Below are 19,148 nucleotides of genomic sequence, written 5' to 3'. Positions count from 1 at the left end.
TTAATTATAAAAGGTAATTATGGTTAAAGACAAAGTCTTTTGTATCAGAGATTTCATTCAGCAGTAGTCTTGAAGGGCAGTGCTATCACTTATAGATAATGAATGTCCTAATCAATTGTGCCAAGTGAAGTTCTGAGTTAAGTTTCACTAATTCATAACCATGCATGGGCAAGCAGCTGCAGTACGCAGTAGGCAATAGGAGCTTCTAGTTCATAAATATTCACAAGGTATTTATATATCCCTGCGGTGAAAAGCACATGCTGCGAAGTGCCGAACTCCCTGGACTGCTCCTGTATGTGGTAATTGTGGGGTGTCAGCTCAACTTCTGCGTCTGACTTGCATTATACCATTAATCCAGACTCATGCTATGATTCCTTGGAAACTGTGGACTTAACTGAATAATTTAGCACATGGCTTTCTATTATTTATGGCTTCTTATAACAAGTGAAATAAAATCTAAAGGTGGAAGAGTTTTGTAATTTAGGGATATCCAAGCGACAGTCAGCAGATTGCTATGTTGTCAAATCCCTGTTTGCTGCCTGTTTGCTTCCCTGAAGGTATTCCAAGGGAATGGTTGTTTGATGCTGAATTGATTAAAACAGTAACAAATTACTCCCTGCCAATTGTTGTGTACATATTCATCTAGTAGTGCTCTTTGCCCTTTTTGTTCTCCCTCATTTAATAATAAAAATTAGAAATTAAAACTAGAATCTGTTGGGTCATTTTAGGTTTGTGAACGGATATTCGTGATCTCCTTGGAAACTGAATGAAGGTGTGGTTCCTGTAGGACCTTCCTGATCACTGCTTATTTTTAAATAAGCTTTTCTTAGTGAACTATCTTTTGTTTGCTTCAGTGAAGTGTGCCTCTGCTTCTTTGTGTAAGGCTCAGTCTACCACATATCAGCTGAGCTGGCATCAATACTAAGGTGCACAGTTGTTCTTGACCTCCTATAAGAGACAAGAACGTTGACAGAGAGATCTTGCTGATTTAGTTAGAGAAGTTTGAGAAGTTCGCCTTCAGGAGCTTTCCACTTGAGTGGCTGAGCAGGACTTCCATACTGATGGTGGTGAAATGCTGGAATGGGTTGCCCAGAGAGGTAATAGATGCCCCATTCCAGGAGACATTCAAGGCCAGGCTGGACGGGGCTCTGAGCAACCTGAGCTAGTTGAAAATGACCTTATTCATTGCAGGGGGGTTGGACTAGGTGACCATTGAAGGTCCCTTCCAGACCAAACTATTCTATGATATTCTGTGAACAATTGCTACAGGAGACAAGACCAAGCTAAGTGTCAAAGTCTTTGCTGAAACTTCTGTAACAGGGGCTGGTGCTCTTGTGCCTTAATTTAAGAGTACACCTGCCAATGGTGGTTTGACAGAGTGAAATTGGGTATGTTTGGTTTCAATTTTGGTAAGCAGTTGCAGCTATGGCCACAATTGTTTCAGATAATTTCTAGCACAGGCCAGTATTGGTCCAGAGGCCAGGTTGGCAGCACTGGAGTAATTCAAAGCAGTTCTCATGGGAGACTGTGTGGGAAGGTGCATCAATCCCTGCCTCCAGCCTCTGGTCGGTGCCTGGTTTTTCCTGTGGCTCAGCATGGCACTGGAGAGCTCCTCCTGGCCTTTGGCACACGGAGTTAAGGACCTGCAGACCTCCCTTGGCAGTGGCAATGATGTGACAGTGCTGAAGTACAGCGCAGGTACAGAAGGCAGGAGCTACTGCCAAAACCCACTACAGCTCTGCCTTCCTCTCTCCAGTAAAGCTTTACTTTTACACAGCTACCCCAAAGCTATGAAAATGCACACACATGCATCTTTGCAGAGGGATGCACCGCTAAAATCAGTAGAACAGCAGAACTGATTGTTACAACACACAGGAATCCAAGAAATGGACAGTCTCACAGTGGAACTCTTTAGAGCTCAGTGGAAGGAGTTCGGGAAGTCCCTGTATTGGCTAAGTCTCCAGTGGGGGCTGCAGGACAGCTTGACACTGGCGCACAGATGTGAGATTTTATCCTGCCTATACTGGTGACAGGTTCGGCAATTTAAAGCTACAGCTATGCTGTAGACCTTCGCACAAACAATTCCTTAGTTAAAGTTCCTAGTTCCCTCATTTTCAAAAAATGTAAAACCTATATTCTGTGGGTTCTAGGAGATCAAAGAGTGAGTATTCAGAACATCTCAGGACCTTTCGTTCTGCTGGTGTAACATAGATGCCTGTGAAAATCCTCGGTAGCCATGTCTGATACAACTTTTACATCTGCTTTTACACCTCTCCTTTTAGTATACCTTTCTGTGACTAAGTAACCTGCTTCTTCATTTTCAGTGGGATTTGTTGATTTGACTTCTAATTATTTAATGTACGTGAGTGGGGAGGAAGAATTCCTTAAAGAAAATATTGCTCAGGTTTACTCTAAATCTCATCCCCCCACAGAGCTGAGTTCTTGGGAGCTCAGTACTGCAGCACCTGCCACATTGGGATCTTACGTGCAGGCAGTGAGTGATGCTCATGGATAAGTTAATTGTTTTTTCAAAATGTTTACAAGCAATGCTTTCAACATGGAGCAGAGAATTGTGCTCAAGGCGTTGTTGGTAAATGACTGCCATGCACCTCAAAGAATCAGAGGCAGAATTTAATGATTTTGTGATTAAGCAAATGCCTTGAGATCACTTCTGTCTCATTCATTTTGCTGAAACTGATGTTCAGTTTTTATGCATTTGCAAGCTAGCAGTAGTAAGAAAATGGAGAGGTACAGCATTATTACTTAAGATTAAACTGTGACTACCTGCCTCAAAGATATAGTGTGTTTTTGCAATATTTGAATATGCCTGTCTATTGTATTTTGTTGCAGTTTACCCTTGTTGGCAAGGTGTTTTAAGTCTGCATCAAGGATACCATAGTTTTTTCCATGCAGTGTGAGACTTCTGGCTCTTGTTGCGTTCAGTACATTTTAATTAGAAAACTGCTGCAGCGAGTGGAATGAATTCTGGACTTTCTGATTTGCTGGACAGTCAGTGTATTTTTCCTTCTCTCTTTTTACCTTTTTTTTTTTTTTTTTGAATTATGCTTACACAATGCATTAGTAAATGTAATTCCTAGTTCACTGTTTCTCTTATGTGCATGGTGTGCCCTTCATGTGTTCTAAAATAACTTTTCAATGTTGCTGGGTAGTTGCTGTATTTTTGAATTGCACGTTTCACTGATTTCTAAGAGCACAGTATCATACTCAGGAGGGCTAGAAAGTATTATAATATTTAATAGATGTTATACTCCATTAATTTCCTCAGTATTACTTGATACCCTTTGCCTTTGATTGCAGATTATTTAGTAATATGCTTTTGTAAAACCATAAACTATCCTTTAATCTCTTTCTCCCACTGCCTCTACCCCTTTTTTTTTTGGTACCATAGATAATTCAGTACATATCAGAAGCAAACACTGAAGGAGATGCCTGCTGGAAAGAGACATGTGGGAAGAGTGAGTTTCCTCATTAAAGTTGCAGCAATTAGTATTTAAATTACTTTTGGGAATTAGTTCCACTGGAGGGACAATACTATTGACATAAATATACTTGCAATGTTGAGAGGAACATAATTTTGCTTACAAATATATTTGCATTCAGGAAAGAACCAACTAAATTCTACATGAGGAAATGTTTTAGTCGAATTTCTATGGAATACATTCTTATAGCGATTATTAGTGTGTCTGGTTTCCCCTCACAACTTCATGTGCTACAAAATCGTCTCATTTTCTGTAAACGGATTCATATAGATCAGGTGATACAAAGAAGGTCTTTCTTCAAAATTTCTTATTGAAATTGATTTCAAAATTTAAACTCATTCCTATACAAGTGCAATTCTTTTTGGCAGATGCTGTAGCCTGAGGCTGCAAGTTGAAAAAGTTTAACATGGCAATTGTAAGATGCTTAATCATATTATAATGCTTGAAAACAAAATGCTGCATCCAAGCTTCAATTCTCTAATGATATCTCCTTTCTCAGAAAGGGAACATTAATTAGCAGAGAGCAGTTAACAGTGAAATGTATCAAGTATGCGTAATGAAATTGCAATGGAGAAATGCCTGTTTTAGATGATTTGCTGTTTGATGGAATTAAGTCTTCGAAGATCAGAGAATAAACAAATTATTTAGTCCTTGTCAGATTTCTCTCTCAAATTCCATTTAGGTTAGTGGCAGCATGACGTTTAATTACATTCTTAAACAAGACTAAGCTGTAGAAAAAAGTATAAATGAACAGTAGATGGTGATAATGCAACACATAAAGTATAGCTAAGAAAAAAGGTACATTCACAGGTATTTAGTCTGTACTCTATACTAATTTCTAATAGTTTTCCTGGGTAAACACAAATTTCTTCAGCCCAATCAGAGTCTATTAGTATTTGATTTAGAGCTGAAATATATTAATAGAGTATAAATGTAATTACTTTTTTTTTTTTTTTTTTTATTTCAGTCAAGGAAAAACATTAGGTTTCAAAAACGTGGCTTCAGAAGAAAATTCTTCCTTTATTAATCAATGTCTTTCTTTTTTTTTTTGTACTTTTAATCAGTGTAGATGGCAACCAAAAATGTCGCAAAGAATTATTCAAAATAAATACATTTGAATATCTAAATAAATGTTAATATCTGCTTTTGTGAAGTAGTAATATGGCTTGCTCCATTCTGTGGAGGATAACACAAGTACTCTGCTTTGCTTTATAATTATTGATTTTTTTCCAACGTTGGCACATATGGTTGACCCAAATTAATTTGAAGTATGCCCCTTTGTGTATCTGAGATTTTGCTCAGTGCAGAAGAAAATGATAAAAGCTGTATTCCTTGAAGCTAATTTATTTCAACAGTGTTCACTTTCATGATCTTGTCCCAGAAAACATATTCTCATTTCTTTGGGATACTAATTAGGAAATATTAATTTTCAAATAACCATAAACTCTTTACATCATGAGCTAAACTGTTCAGTGTTAGTTCACATGTTAGAGAATTTGAAAATTAGACATCACAGAATCACAGAATCACTCTGAAAATGTTTATAAGTGCTATAATTGTGACTTGCTGATGGAAATGAAATGTGAATCATCCGTTTCACTTGTAAATTTACGAAATCTCATCACCACTCAAAGATATTTAAGCACTGTTAAATTCTTTAAAGTGCTTATTCAGAAAATGAAATTATATTTAATCCACAGATACTACAGTGCTCAAATAGTGATTGAATTCTTAGTGTTTAGCTCAGGGATTAGTTCTTGATGTTTATGAATGTTTGTGAACAGCATGAATAGGCTATTTTGGAGGACAGTAAAATCAATCATTGATTGTTATGGCTTTACCAATAAGTCAATAGTGTTTGTGGAAATGACAAAAGAAGCCCAGCTTTTGAGTTAAGGAGTTGTGCAGCAATTCTTAGGTTTGAAATGGATTTATGGCTTGAGTAGTAAATTATTAAGGAGCCCGCCATTTGATTTAAGAAGTTGTGTAGGAATCCTTAGGTATGAAATGCTTTGGCTAATAAGTTTGGCTAATGAGTAAATAAATGTATATATATAAGTAGGTATAGCAAACAGCACTCATCATTTGTTTTTCATTGGAAGTGTGTAATGTTGATTTTCCCACAGAAATCAAGTGCTCTTAATTTACTGTGAGTGTTTTTTTCATTGACTAAAACTAAGTACTTGTTCCAGGTAGAACTGATTTGTATACGCTGATTTTTTTTCATTTCATGGTCTCACCAGCTCCTTCTTTCCGTAACAGTTATATGAATTTCTTTAAATTATCTGAGCATGCAGATCATGGTGCTCCAAATAAAATGAATAAAATGTAAAGAATAATTATTTGGATTTTTGATACTAAGCTGTAAACTGCAGGAAAGCTGGTCACTGACACTAGGCAGAGAAATCTGGTTAAGATTATTAGTAACAGGATAGCTGTATGGACAAGGTGAAAATTACAGTAGAACTAGAGGAAGAACCTAGGTGAGGGAAGTAGGTTCCAGGCAACAGGGTGCCATATAAAATCAGTAAAGTATCTTAATTGCAAATAAAACTGGATGTGCAAATGTGCAAACGTGAGAGGTCTGAAAGGAAACATGAGGAAACTGTAATGCTTGACAGAGCAAGTAATTTTACATGAGGATACTTTGTGTACACAGTGGAATGTCAAATCAAAGGGAATCTGTAATATCTGGATGTAAACTGTACAGAAAGGACAGTTAAGGTTGGGGGCAGGCAAGACTATACATTAAAAATTAGATTCCAGTAATATTTTTGTTGTGGAAGCTATCAACAGAAATTTAAAATTATTATTTTTTAACTACGCTGACAGCTGTAATGTGCAAATCTCATCAACTCTGTGATAGTCTACAAGGCCACTGACTGTGAGAAGCTGTAGTGATGAGAAACTTTGTCTTGTCTCTATGCAGATGGTGTCTTTTTTACAGAATTTCCTGAACAAGCAGTTTTAATACAGTGGCAGCTGTTGTGCAGACCGGACTTGTGCATCAGGGTTGTTGCCTGTTCTTCCTTTTGATCTCTGTTTGTAGAATCATACTTTCTCTGTTTGCTGTTCAATAAACAGAACTTAAGAGATTATTAATTGGACAGGCACTCCTTTTATTTTATTTTTTATGACCAATTTTAGATCCAGTCACAGACAAGGTGATGTTGCAAGCGGTCCTTGTAATGAGGAGTTACCAGGGTAAAGAGGTAGTGCTACAAAGATCAGAGGGGATAGAAATACAATATGCAGTTACGGGGTATACCACAACTCTCCATATTGAAGTCAGGATGACTTGGAAATATAAACTGTGTGGAATGATGAATTCCCATATTTGCACACTGATTACCTACTAGCAGGCCTTGCTTATGTCAGGCTGCAATTAGCTGAACTGTGTAAAATTAGCTGCCTGTGTAAAATGAAGTTTCTTTTTAATTAAAACTTTCAAATTTTGATCATATGTTCTTAGAGCACACCCTATCTGTGGTAATCAAACCTATTTATTCTTGACATTTAAAGAGTTACATTTCTTTTACTTCATTATCAGCAAGCAAATGTACCTAGTCAATAATTCATTGTGCAGTTTACTCAATAAGAGGCGTGTGATTTGAGAAAGGCTGTCTTCTTTTAAGAATTGCATCCAATCCAATAAAGAAAATTATATAATAATAAAGTATGTCATGAATGTAAACAAATACCAGATGGGGTTTAGAACATTTAGTTTTAGATCAGTGCAAATAGACTGAAATAAACACCACTGTGGCATATTGTTGGTCCCTAGTAAAGCTCAACAAAAGGATTCCCACCGGGTGTTCATATCCTGGAGGATTCCACCTTGGTGCTTGTTTTCTCTTGTTTTGAGTCTTGCTCTGTTTATACCCATTTGCTCCACATTATTGCACTTTTGGGCATGGTGTGCTGGCCTGGCTGCGTGTCAAAGCGTGACCAAGCAAGGTTTTGCTGATGGAAACCAGAAGATGTCCCTGGGCAAGGTCTGTGAGCCCACCGAGGGCAGCTGCTTTCCACAGTGTGGGTAGTGGGCTTATCTCTTGGGGTTTTTTTTCCCTACCCTTGTGGGGTGGATGGTCTTACCTGTACCAGATCCACGTTCCTGCAGGGTGGATGTAAGTAGTGACAGCAGGCACTTTTTACACTTAAGATGCGAATACATTCACTACAAGACTCTTTCAGTTGTAGTCAGTTCAAGATCAAGTTCAGGGTGTCTTTGCACCATTAAATTGCAAGGCTGGGGTTTTTTTCCACACAGTTAAAATCTTTTGTCCTGTATTAAGAAACCTGCTAGCACTTCTGTAACAGTTTTCTAGTTGTGTTTTATCTTATCTTTAGGGATGTGGTTTAGTGGTGGACTTGGTGGTGGTACTTGATGTACTTGGCAGTTGGACTCAATGATCTTAAATGTTTTTTCCAGCCTAAATTATTCTATGATTTGCTTATGTGTCGGTGTTCTAAATTAAGTGGAGTTTATAATAATAAATAAGTGAATACATATGGTTTAGCGTTACATCAAAAGGAGTAGCTTTAAGTATTGCACTTGGAAAGCCTCCAGATTTTAGTGGTGTTACCTGATTTCCTGCATGTGCTACCTAAATCTATGATTTCTTAGTTCATGCAAACAGTTTTTGACCTTTTAAGTCCTGCCTTATACTTGAGTCCAAGTGGCAGAAAATATAGGGGCAGGTTTTGTGAAAAAACTTGACTTTCAGATGGACCTGTATACTCCAGATGGAGTCTTGACAAAATCTTAACAGAAGAATCTATTATTCCCAATATCCGTACTAAACGTTCATGTCACATGCTTCAAAAGGTTTGTTTAAAATACTTCTTGTTACTTAACTATATGTTTCTAAACTGTTCAATGCCTGCAGATTTTCAACTGATGATGCACATTTCCTGAATTATGAGCAGTCATAACTTGTTCTTTATTATAAACCAACCTTAAAATGCAGGTTGGATCATATAAACAGAAACACTTTGTCTCCTTCCAAGTGCAGAACTGGGTTCTCTTGGTCGAGGTGAAGTGCAGTCAGGATTGTTTAGCTAGGAAAATTTAGTTGTTTTCTTATGATTACTAACCTTTTTTTTTTTTTTGGTTAGCTTATGGGTCTATTGGCCTCTTTGACATCACCAGGGATGCCAAATTTGAGTTATATTAGGAGTCCTCTAAATCACAGAAAGTGCCCATTTTATCTGCCCGTTAGGGTATAAGTTACTTCTGTAAATACTGAAAAGTTGTAGAGTGAATTTAAGCATTCTGTAAGTTCTTTATGTATTGAGAAGTATAGTTGATTTACATAGATGAAATTCTCACTGAAGACCTTTAGCTTCATTGTTTTTCTTCTAAAGTTATCAGAAAAGAGCCACTTTAGAAGTCAAGCTGTTCTTCATTTTCTCTGTGAGACATCTGAGACCCTGCTATAACTTCTTTGTCAATATTTAATCAATGGAGGGTTTTTTAAATTTGTATTTTTAAGTGCATTTACTAAAGTAGATACCAAAAGCTTTGCAGAAAATATGAAGTCAGGTTGTCATCTTGAACTCAGTGAAATCAAACCTTATCTACATACAGAAACAGTATAGACATATACCAGTGGCATGCAGATATACCTCATCTCAATTACACTACAAAAGTTTTCTTTCTAGATGCAAATTACTTCCAGTTCTGGATATGAATTAGCATTGTGTTGCAGAAAACTGATACCTTATTTACAAAATACATTTTTCTGATTTACTCTTCTGGGAATGAATTTAAATAAGAAAAACACCTGTCTTGTTGTCTGACAGCTGATGACAGCATCAAAATCACTGAGTGACTAACATGACATTCTATCCCTACGCATCAACACATCAGGCTTCTATTGCTGTCTTGGGTATACAAGAAACTTGTAATAAGTGGTGTTTATTCTGTTTGTCAGTTCTGTGGTATGATCTGTATGAAGGAAGGAATAATGTCCCCATGTCAACTGAAGATGAGAAGATTGCAGCAAGCATTACCTGTCTTCATAGCACGAAACTTGTCTGCAGAGATGCAGACAAATCAAATGGCATGTTTTTTTCATCACACTGCCAGATGGGGATTAGGCAAGTTTATGTAAAAAGTCATGTGTTGTTAGTCAGAAACTGTTGGCTGAGATTTAGGAAGAAATTTTCTTATGAAGAAATACAGCTTTTATTCCTTAGATAAAGTGAATTACTATGCTTTTATTGCTGTCATGTTTAACAACCGTGACTTTAGAACCATGCAGTATTGAATGGGAAATTACTAGAAGCCCTGTGAAGATATTGCTTCAGTGTGGAACTTATGCTCCGTGTATTCAAAAATTATTGGGAATTCATCACTGTTTCAGTAAAATACCATGATATTCTCTAACAGCCTCAAACAACTCTTTCAGATATAGACCAATGATCCATTCTTCAGCAGCTGGTAAAGTAGCTGGAAATGGCATGCCTCTGTGTGATGTGTTGCTTTTTTAAACATTTCATCAGGAAGATCCCAGCGAAGTGTCTTTCCTCATAGTGCCTTGTGTTAAGGGTTTTGTCCAGGACAAGTTGACAGTAAGTTCCCCAGCTCCAGGCACCATGTAGAGCTAAGTCTGAACCCCGAATTCTGCTGTAACATATTTGCATGTTAATGCTCAGGAATGTGAAAAATCTCTTTAATTATTTAGCCTTAGGAGATTTAGGGCCCCCTAAAACAATTTAGAGTTCTTTGAAACAGTGGAATTAGGCTTCAGCCACAAATCCAGAGTTGCACTTTCCACTTAGAGGTTCAGGTGAAGGGCAGACTGATCTTTCGGAAAAAAATGAGCGTCCTGATTTTATCACCAGAAAAAGAGTCAGAGAGGTATTACACTGTGTGTGATTTTTCTCATGCTTCCATGGACAGACTTCAGCAGAAGCAGCAAAACCAAACAGTTCCTTGCTACTCCATATTTAATGTCTGAATCTTGAGCATACGCTCTGAGTGGGTTTGAAATCAGTTAGATTTGTTTTTTTAATTTATGTTTATTGTTATACACTAATCCATAGTACTGGAAACGTGTCATGGAGAAAACAGTGCACTAGGGAATTAGTAGGGAAAAATACTTCAAAATAGTATTTTTTAAATGTTGCTTAATCGCTATGGTAACTAACATATTTATTTGCATTTTAATGTATTCTCTTTGTTTACCCATATTTGCCTCATCATTTCATGTTGCCAAATACTTGGTTAATGTTATTAATTTACACTTAAAGAAATTATTATGCTTTTTTAAGCATTATGTAACTTTTCTATTTTTCTATTTTTATTAATATAAAGATTTTTTTTGTTTTCCTCTAGAAAGGTTCTAAAGGAAATCTCTGTTGGTGACCTAAAGCCTAATGAAACAGTCGAAGCAAATATGGAAGCACAATTACTGTCCAAATTAGATCATCCAGCCATTGTCAAATTTTATGCAAGCTTTGTGGAGCGAGACAGTTTCTGCATTATCACTGAATACTGTGAGGTGAGACTTGCAGATTACTTTGAAGAAACTTGCCAGAATGCATGCGTTAAAATACAGTCTTAAAAAAAAACTAACCCAGTTTTCTTTAATGTTTTAGTTTGAATTTTTCTCTTATTTCTTATTTGTATCGCCTGCTACTTGTTAGGCATGTTTAAAACAAGCAATGTTACCTGCTCACATGATACTCCTAGCTCACGGACAAACCAGAGAAAAGGAAATTTTAAATATAAGTTCATTTAATTCACTATAGTCACTGTTACAAGAATAGTATTACTCAGAAAGGTTTTACCACATATGTAAGAGAGGATGAAACTGGGAATACAGGGGCATAGCATGAAATCTGATGTAAATGAGGAAGGGAAAAGTCTCTTGTGATTTGGAGCTGATTACAAGAAGCTTAAGCCTGATCATATGGATGATGAGTTGGGTAGGAGCATTGGCTTTATGAAGTGGAGAACAGTGTGAGTCAAAGATTAGAGTGTAGAGGATAGGACAGATATTAAAGCAGGATATACTACAGTATAGTTACCAAGTTTTTTTTACTTCAGCATTTGGTTTAAAAACATATTGCTGGAATCTGTTTTGAAGCTTTAAAATAAGAATTTGTACATATTTCAGCCAGTTTTTGAAGAGTTTATATAAAACAAGTGCCTACTTTGGATTAAAAATAGATGTGCTTCTTTTAAAAATATAATCAGTTATACATACAGTGATCTTCTCATGAAACTGTGAAACAGACTTTTCAGCTGTGCTCTGCTAGACATTTGAAATGCTTTGGAAGCTAATGACCCTGGACTACTGGGTTACCTGTCCACCAATCACACTTGTCTTAACTAATAGCATTTCTTCAAGCATTCAGCTTTGCTGTGAATAATTAAAGAAGTAGTATTCCTGCCATTCATTGCTTCCTTGGAACCTTTCTTTGACGACAGTTAAATGCCTATTTATTGCTGGGATTTTAAAAAATTAAATCTGAAATGCTCAATTCTGTTATGCAATCTGAATATTTGTTCACATATTATTCTAGCACCCATGCAGAAGTTCTTTGCATTATTCCTTGAATGTCATACAGCTGGGGCTTGTTGGAAATGAGGTATTACTGACTCTCTGTGGAAACCCAGAGCTCAGGACTGAAGAATTACTCTAACTGCCCAGATATTCCTGTCCACTAAGATTCATTTTTCTCTCTACCAGTGGTAGAAAGTGGCTCAACACTAGATTAGCTAAACCTGTAGGAACAAAGTTGTTTTGGATCCTGTTGTCCCTTAAACTAACCTTGGGGTGCCTCTGTGACATTTGGCTATGCAGCTGAATCTTTTCAGTTTTGAGTCTTCTAGGTCAGGTCAGAATGACAGTGGGCCCACTAGGATGTGCTTCTGACTTTTTCCACACTACATAGAATCATTGCATTTAAACAATTATGAATGTTCAAACAAGAAAAGTACAAAGCAAGGTTTTGCATAGTGCTATAAAGTTTCTTTTCTATTTTAGTAGAAGTAAGTATAGAAGGTATACTTTTGTATTTTCTTATCTATAACTTGCCTTTGTATGTGGTGGGATCTTTTTACCTAGAAGATGCCTGTTTAAATTGCACATAAATTGAGACGGAGAAAAATGTATTGCTACCTGATCCTTGTTTGTAAGTTTAGTACATTCAGTTTCTCATGCATAGAATAATTACCAGATTGGCAGTAATTGACACTCATGGGCAGAATCAAAACAAAGAATAAACATGAAGTTGGCATGGAAACAGAACTACCCTTTGAGCCTTATTCTGTTTTCTCCAAAGTGCTGTGACTTATTCATTAGCCACAGTACTTTGTTCATTCTTGCATGAGTAGCACAGAGCAAGCCTCCAATGCAGCTGCTCCGTGCTATACCTGTCCTGTGAACAAAAGAGAACGTCCACTGCTCAGCTCTACATCTTTAATTATGACTTAATTAACTCCAAATTTTAGAAAAGAAGTAGATGTGTTCTGTTTTGATCTTCTTGTTGAGCTTCTTTGGCAGTTTTGCTGAATCAAAATCTTGCGGGAAATATAAACATTGTCAGATAAATCAGACTTCAAACAAAGTTGCCTTTGTGAACCTTGGATTTTACTTTGTAACATAAATTAGACTTCAATAAAATACAGTTTTCACAAAGTAGTTACTTTAAAAATGGCATTGTTTTAGTAGATCATAAACCAGAAGTAGTTGTACTTTCCCTCAGACAATTATTTCTGTCTCTTCACTGTGGTCTCAGCTGTGATGTGAGTATACATACACTAAGGATATCCAAGCTAAAGGAATAACTAACACAATCAGTGCCCGTTTACAAGATCAGCTCTAGATGCTAAGCTGTTCTAAATAAGTTACTGGTATATTTTATACTTTTGACATTTAAATAAAAACTGCAGCTTCGGAACTCCCTTTGTACTTAATTTGTTAAATTCCTTTGGAACTTCATTACACTGACCTTCCAAAATGCAAAATTGGATTAACAATTTTCTTCAGAATTTCATGGCAGCAGTATTTCAGCAAATCTTTTATGATGTGTTTTTGTTTTCCTTTTTTAGACACAAAATCAAGGTTAAATTAATTGTAGGACATTAGGAACAGTCTTCTCTGCTTGAAGGTAAAAAGCTGTACAGTTACTTGAGGGCACATGTAGTACTTTATCCAACTGCTTTTGTTCTCTTTAGACCTTCTGAAGGAAAAGTCCCCCAACTTAAGAGAGTATTCACTGCCCTAACTCTGTAGGTCCTACACTTCTTTGCACGTTTTATGGCAATGTGTGATTGTGAGAGGGGACACATTGGGACAGGGAAAAATGGTGATTAGAGCCTGCTGCACTTCCTGTGTTCTCACCTGAATAGTATGTAGTCCCTTGAGGCCAGTAGCCAGCTGATACCTGTTTGAGTAGCCCCTGAGACTTGGGCTGTTGCTACAGTTGGCTCTGGATGGTCTGGAGCAGCCATCTGGAATAGGTGAGTCATTATTTTCAAGGTGCGTGAGTAGGCTCAGACACAGGCCATCTGGTTGCCGTGCAGCAGAGTATCCAGCAACACTTTTTCTTTCCTTCCTCTGCTCTGCTGCAAGCAACCACAGGGAAGCTGTTGAACATTTGGAGTTGCAAAGGAGAAGCAGCTGCTGAGAGCTCTGAGTTCCCAGAAGAGCTTCTCTCTGGGCTACAGTGGGGAGGCAGATGGAAAGCTGAAGCCATCTTCCCTTCCCTAGTGAAAGGGATGATTCAGACATTTCAATTAAGAAATTGCAGGGCATTGATATATGACAAAACATGTTTTCTTTTTTTTTTTTTTCCTAACACTCTCACTCTTGAATGTTTTAACTTGGAACCTCAAGGACCATAGAAATTACTGTAAATTCATTTTGGAGTACAGGACAGAAATATATGGATCTGCCAGGCAGAACCTCCTTATTTTGTAGCACTGTCGTGTTTGGAACTGAAAAACAAGAATTGCTGAAGAGGTCATAAAATGTTGAGGGCCGGCTGTGCAAAGAAGGGAAGAGTCGATGATGAGAAATGGTGGTACAGGTACACTTATACAGGTTGAACTATTTTCTTGTATATGGCATATAAAACTTCTGATTTTATGCAGAATGTATAATGTAAAAGTAGTGATTTATGGAGGATAAGCTATTCTAATGTAAGGTAATTAGTCACTAGAGTACAATGAGACTCACAGTCCCTTTGCTCTGGGATTAGTTACCTCAACACAGTGCTGGCCACTAATATGCATTCTTGTAGACAAAATCCATTTATTTTATAAACCGGATAAACAACCAGCTGACAACCATCTGTCTATTTTTTAGCAAAATGAACGATTTTCACATGTCTCCTCAAAAACCTCTTTCATCATGCTACGGTTCAACTGATTTTTCCAAATGTCTGACTTACAGTTCTCCATTTGTCTTTTTCGGTATATATTTTCTGTTGTTTGTTTTTTCTTTTTTCTTTTTCATTGCCTACTGTGTGTCATATTGCTCCATTTCTAGTGTTCAAGATCAACTGTAGTTTTAATGAAGTATTTACAATAACACATGCTACAGATTCTTGAAGCTTTAATTGTGCTTTGTTTCTGGCAAAGGTGAGTTTGGAAGAGGGGCAAAGTATAATTAAAGAGACTGTATTTCAATTCTTAAGAGAACAGTATGTTTTCTTGGATGCTGACATGGTTATTTCAGCATGATAAATGAGTGTGTCCCTTGACAGTGCAATGCTTGACTTAAGTGGAAGTGCTGTTCTCAAATTTTTGAACTTATTTGAACCAGTCGAGGCAGATTCATTTTATTTGCTTTAGATGTCAGTCATTGTAGGCCCTCATCATAAACCTTTGCAGAGAAACAGCATTTCTGCAACATAATCCATCCCTTCCTAAGGTAGATAGCTAGTCGTGAGGATAATCGCACTGTACAGGTGCCTTTTCTTCTGTGTTCACTATAAAGGAAGGTTGAGGTGATCAGCCTGGATGCACAGGTCTGACACTGGGTGATGTGAAATGAGAACAGTTGAAAACTTGGATGATACTATGTAACACTAAGAGAAAACTGACCTACTTTCCCTGCGCAGCCATACTACTTGATCTGATTTTGATTCTCAATCCCGTTGTGATCCTCTGTTCTGTATGCTTTTGGTGCCAGCAGAATTCAGAATTCACATGTAAGTGTTAAATTTATAGGGTATGTGGTAGGGAGCCTGAAAGTCTAAGGAAGTGGAGTCTGTATTTTGATGAAGGAGAAGATATTTAAAAACTTACTTTAAATGTACGAATATGTTGTGATATTTTTCAGGGTGGAGATCTAGACTTCAAAATTCAAGAATACAAAGAATCTGGGAGGATATTCACCCAAAGACAAATACTAGACTGGTTTATACAGTTGTTACTTGGAGTCGATTATATGCATGAAAGGTACAGTCATTTAATGCGAACATTTAGCTTGGGAGGGGAGTGAGTAGACTTACTGACTAGATATTCAAACAGAAATGAAAGTGTATGGATTGTCTTGTACTGGTATAAAGTCCTGTTCACCAATCTGCTGTACTATACATCAAATACCTAAAGTGTAATTAATTATCTATCCTGCAAAAACATTGTGTATTATGTCTTTTAGCAATGCAGTGGTATATGTTTTTCTGCATTAGATACCATTTTTTGAAGAGCCACGTGAAAAATTTAGCACAGCAGAAACAGTTCAGTTTTTAGAATAAAATGGATTAAAGGGTTAAAACAAAGTCAGCTTTTTCAAGGGGAGTCAACAGGATCTCTTGAAGGTATTTAATTTGAAGAATCCAATATATATACTTGATGTACTCCCACTAAAATCAGTGAAGTTACATACATACATTATTTGAAAACAGACATTACTTTTAAGAGGACATCAAAGATTAACCTAAAAAATTGCTGCAGGTCATCCTGACAGTGATGTGTGGAGATCACACTTGATTTGAGCAGGGGTAGATACAGGTGAATACCTACCTGGTCATCTCTATGGGTGTAGTTCTTGCCTGTAATGTCACTTAGGCAGGCTGACTTGAGATTTAAACAGTTCCCTCATTGCGAATCTACTGGACATATGCACAAGCCCTGTCTGGTCCTCTTTCCACGTCATCCAGCGTTGTCACCTTTGAAGTAGGTGGGACTATTTAACATGGTTTGAGGACTTAGTGCTGAGCCAGGAGCCGATGGCCAAGCACTCTGCATCGTGCACTGAGAGCTGAAGAACAGCTGAGCAAATGGGAAGACCAGGTTCTTTTCCCAGCAGCTTTTCAGAAACAGTGAGCCAGTCAAAATGAACCTGCCTTTCAGCAACTTCTCCTTTCCTCTGTCTCCTCTCTATTGCTTTTGCCTATTGACAGTTCTGAAATGTCGCATTAATGAACAAGACAAAGAATCCTTTCTAAAGAGTGTTGTAGTGCAAAAGTCCAAGATTTTTCATCCTGCCAAACTGAACTATTTGAACTATTATTCCTATTGAACTTTTAGCAATGAGAATGTCATTGCTGCAAGGAATGGCCGAGCAGAGGCTAAGAATGCTTGTCTGTAGCCACCTGCATGTTTTGGGCAGTGTAGGCTGGGTTTTTTTTCCCTTCTCAAACTCCAATTTAACAATTTATCATTAAAAGTTTTGGTAATCTGGAAAGTCCACTTTTGGTGGAATTCTTTCTTTAATGTATGTGTTTAGAGGATGCATTGTGCAGACTAATGCAGAATAATAACAACACTGCAGATGGACTAGATGATCATTGTTGGTCCCTTCCAACTGAACTGTTCTGTTTTATTGTATAAATTTATTCTTTTTGTCTTTCATTTTCTCTAGTTCCTCATGCCTCTTTTATCTCTTGTTTTCTCATCTGTCCTTTTTGTCTACTCTTCTCTCTATTTTTTCTCATCTCCTGCTTGTTCTCAAATAAATCTTTAAAAAAACCTTATCAATAAACTTTATTTGGTAAATATTTTTAGTAAATTACTGGGTTTCCTGAAAAGTAGTTTAATTCTCCAGAAAGCAGCAATTTGATTTTCCAAACAGTATTTCATTTTTGCTCTTTGATTCATAGCTGTTTAATAGCACCTCTCCTGACACGTACAAATGGCTCAACAATTTAATTTTTTTTGCATTTCCTCTATTGTATTATGTGGTATTTGACTATATGCACATTAGAAAATTTAATCTTTATCTTACTAGTTTGTAGCCAAACAATAGATGAAATGGAAAACGTTAGGCTTAAAAGAATTTAATACTACTTATAGAAATTAATTTGAATTACTGAAACTAATAACAGCTCTCTGTTTATGTATAGAGAAGTCACACACAATCTCTTCTCTACTGATATGGAAAAAAGCTGTAATATATGTTTGAACTATGTTCTAATGCAAATAAAACTTTACCCTAGAATTAGAAGCTTGAAGTGTTTATTACCTCTGAGTTGGACTTCCTTGTGCCATTCCTTACAACATTCACTTGCTGTGGATGGGAGTTTTTATTCCAAAGCAGCAAAAATTCTTATTTATGGTTTTAGACATAGACTATTCACTTTCTTGTCCTTCTTGCACAGCTTTCCTTGAACTTCTGCAATTTTTGAAAAGTCTTACGTTGGAAACTTATTTTAAACTCGGACTTTTTCACCGCTTGAGATTGTTTTTCTTTTCCTGTGATAATAGAGGTTATACAGATAAGACATTCCTGTCTTTTACTTATGCTTCACAAATCCCAAGGGGGGCATGAATATATTATGGTCATTATGCAATCTACTGGCTATTTTGCATAATTGGAAGGATTTTTTTAATTTTAAACTTGAAAGCTAAATTATCTAGGATTAAATAGGTTCATTCCTCATCTGTCATTGATATAACCAGAGAGGGAAGTAAAGGAGCAGCAATGTATAGTAGTTCAGTGTTTTTGTCTAGATGGGGACAGCATGAAACCATCATCTAGTATCTCTGCCACATATGTAGCCCATTACATATCAGTGCACAAAATTGATTCCCAAGCAATCAGGCAATGAGGCCATTGATTCATTTAACCTCAATTTGAAGAAAGCTGACCATTATGTTATCCATCACTTTGCTAATCTTGTTACAACAGTCACACTCTTTCTTAAACTGTATTTACAGTGCATTCTCAATATTTATGCCTTACTAGAATTAAAGTAGTCAAGGTTTCAGCTTTCAACTTGTTTATCTTCTGACATATCCTGGCAAAAATAAGGTGGCTTACATTGAGAGACATCATCATGGGAAGTTCTGAAGGATCATCCCAATTATTTCTTAGGCATATTAGTATATAAAAGCATCTTATAATTATTGGTAATGCAAATAATTTGCATAACATTTTCATCAATATATGTTGCAAGCATTACATTCTAATTCGAACTAATGTAATCCAAACGTCTTCTTTTCATCTCCTTTTCAAATAATATGTTACTGAAAGATTTATGGATAGTTTTTATGTATCAAGATACTTGTTATTCAAATCACGGATATACAGGAAACTTTTAGGTTCAAAGATTCTGTGGTTGTATTTCTACAAAGTAGTAGTAATAATAATAATAATAATAATAATAATATCAACAATAATAGTAATTATAATAAAAAGGTTAAACCCCCCCAACACTCAACAATATGCAAGAAAAATCTAA

At 36.6% G+C, this 19,148-nt stretch overlaps 1 protein-coding gene across 4 annotated transcripts in view; it reads left to right on the top strand.

The window, feature by feature from the left end:
• NEK11 (NIMA related kinase 11) overlaps positions 1-19,148 on the top strand; it is an 89,645-nt gene that overhangs the window by 10,323 nt on the left and 60,174 nt on the right. For 3 of the 4 annotated variants that reach the window (XM_071804883.1, XM_065832527.2, XM_065832528.2), the window contains 2 exons: positions 10,843-11,008; positions 15,803-15,921. In XM_071804883.1, coding sequence (XP_071660984.1) covers positions 10,843-11,008; positions 15,803-15,921 — 285 coding nt within the window. The remainder of the gene's footprint in view (positions 1-10,842; positions 11,009-15,802; positions 15,922-19,148) is intronic. The other variant, XM_071804884.1, reaches the window with a different exon arrangement.

Source organism: Patagioenas fasciata, chromosome 2 (assembly GCF_037038585.1).
Source record: "Patagioenas fasciata isolate bPatFas1 chromosome 2, bPatFas1.hap1, whole genome shotgun sequence".
NCBI classification, from domain to species: domain Eukaryota; kingdom Metazoa; phylum Chordata; class Aves; order Columbiformes; family Columbidae; genus Patagioenas; species Patagioenas fasciata.
This window is presented reverse-complemented; position numbering and strand designations above follow the sequence as displayed.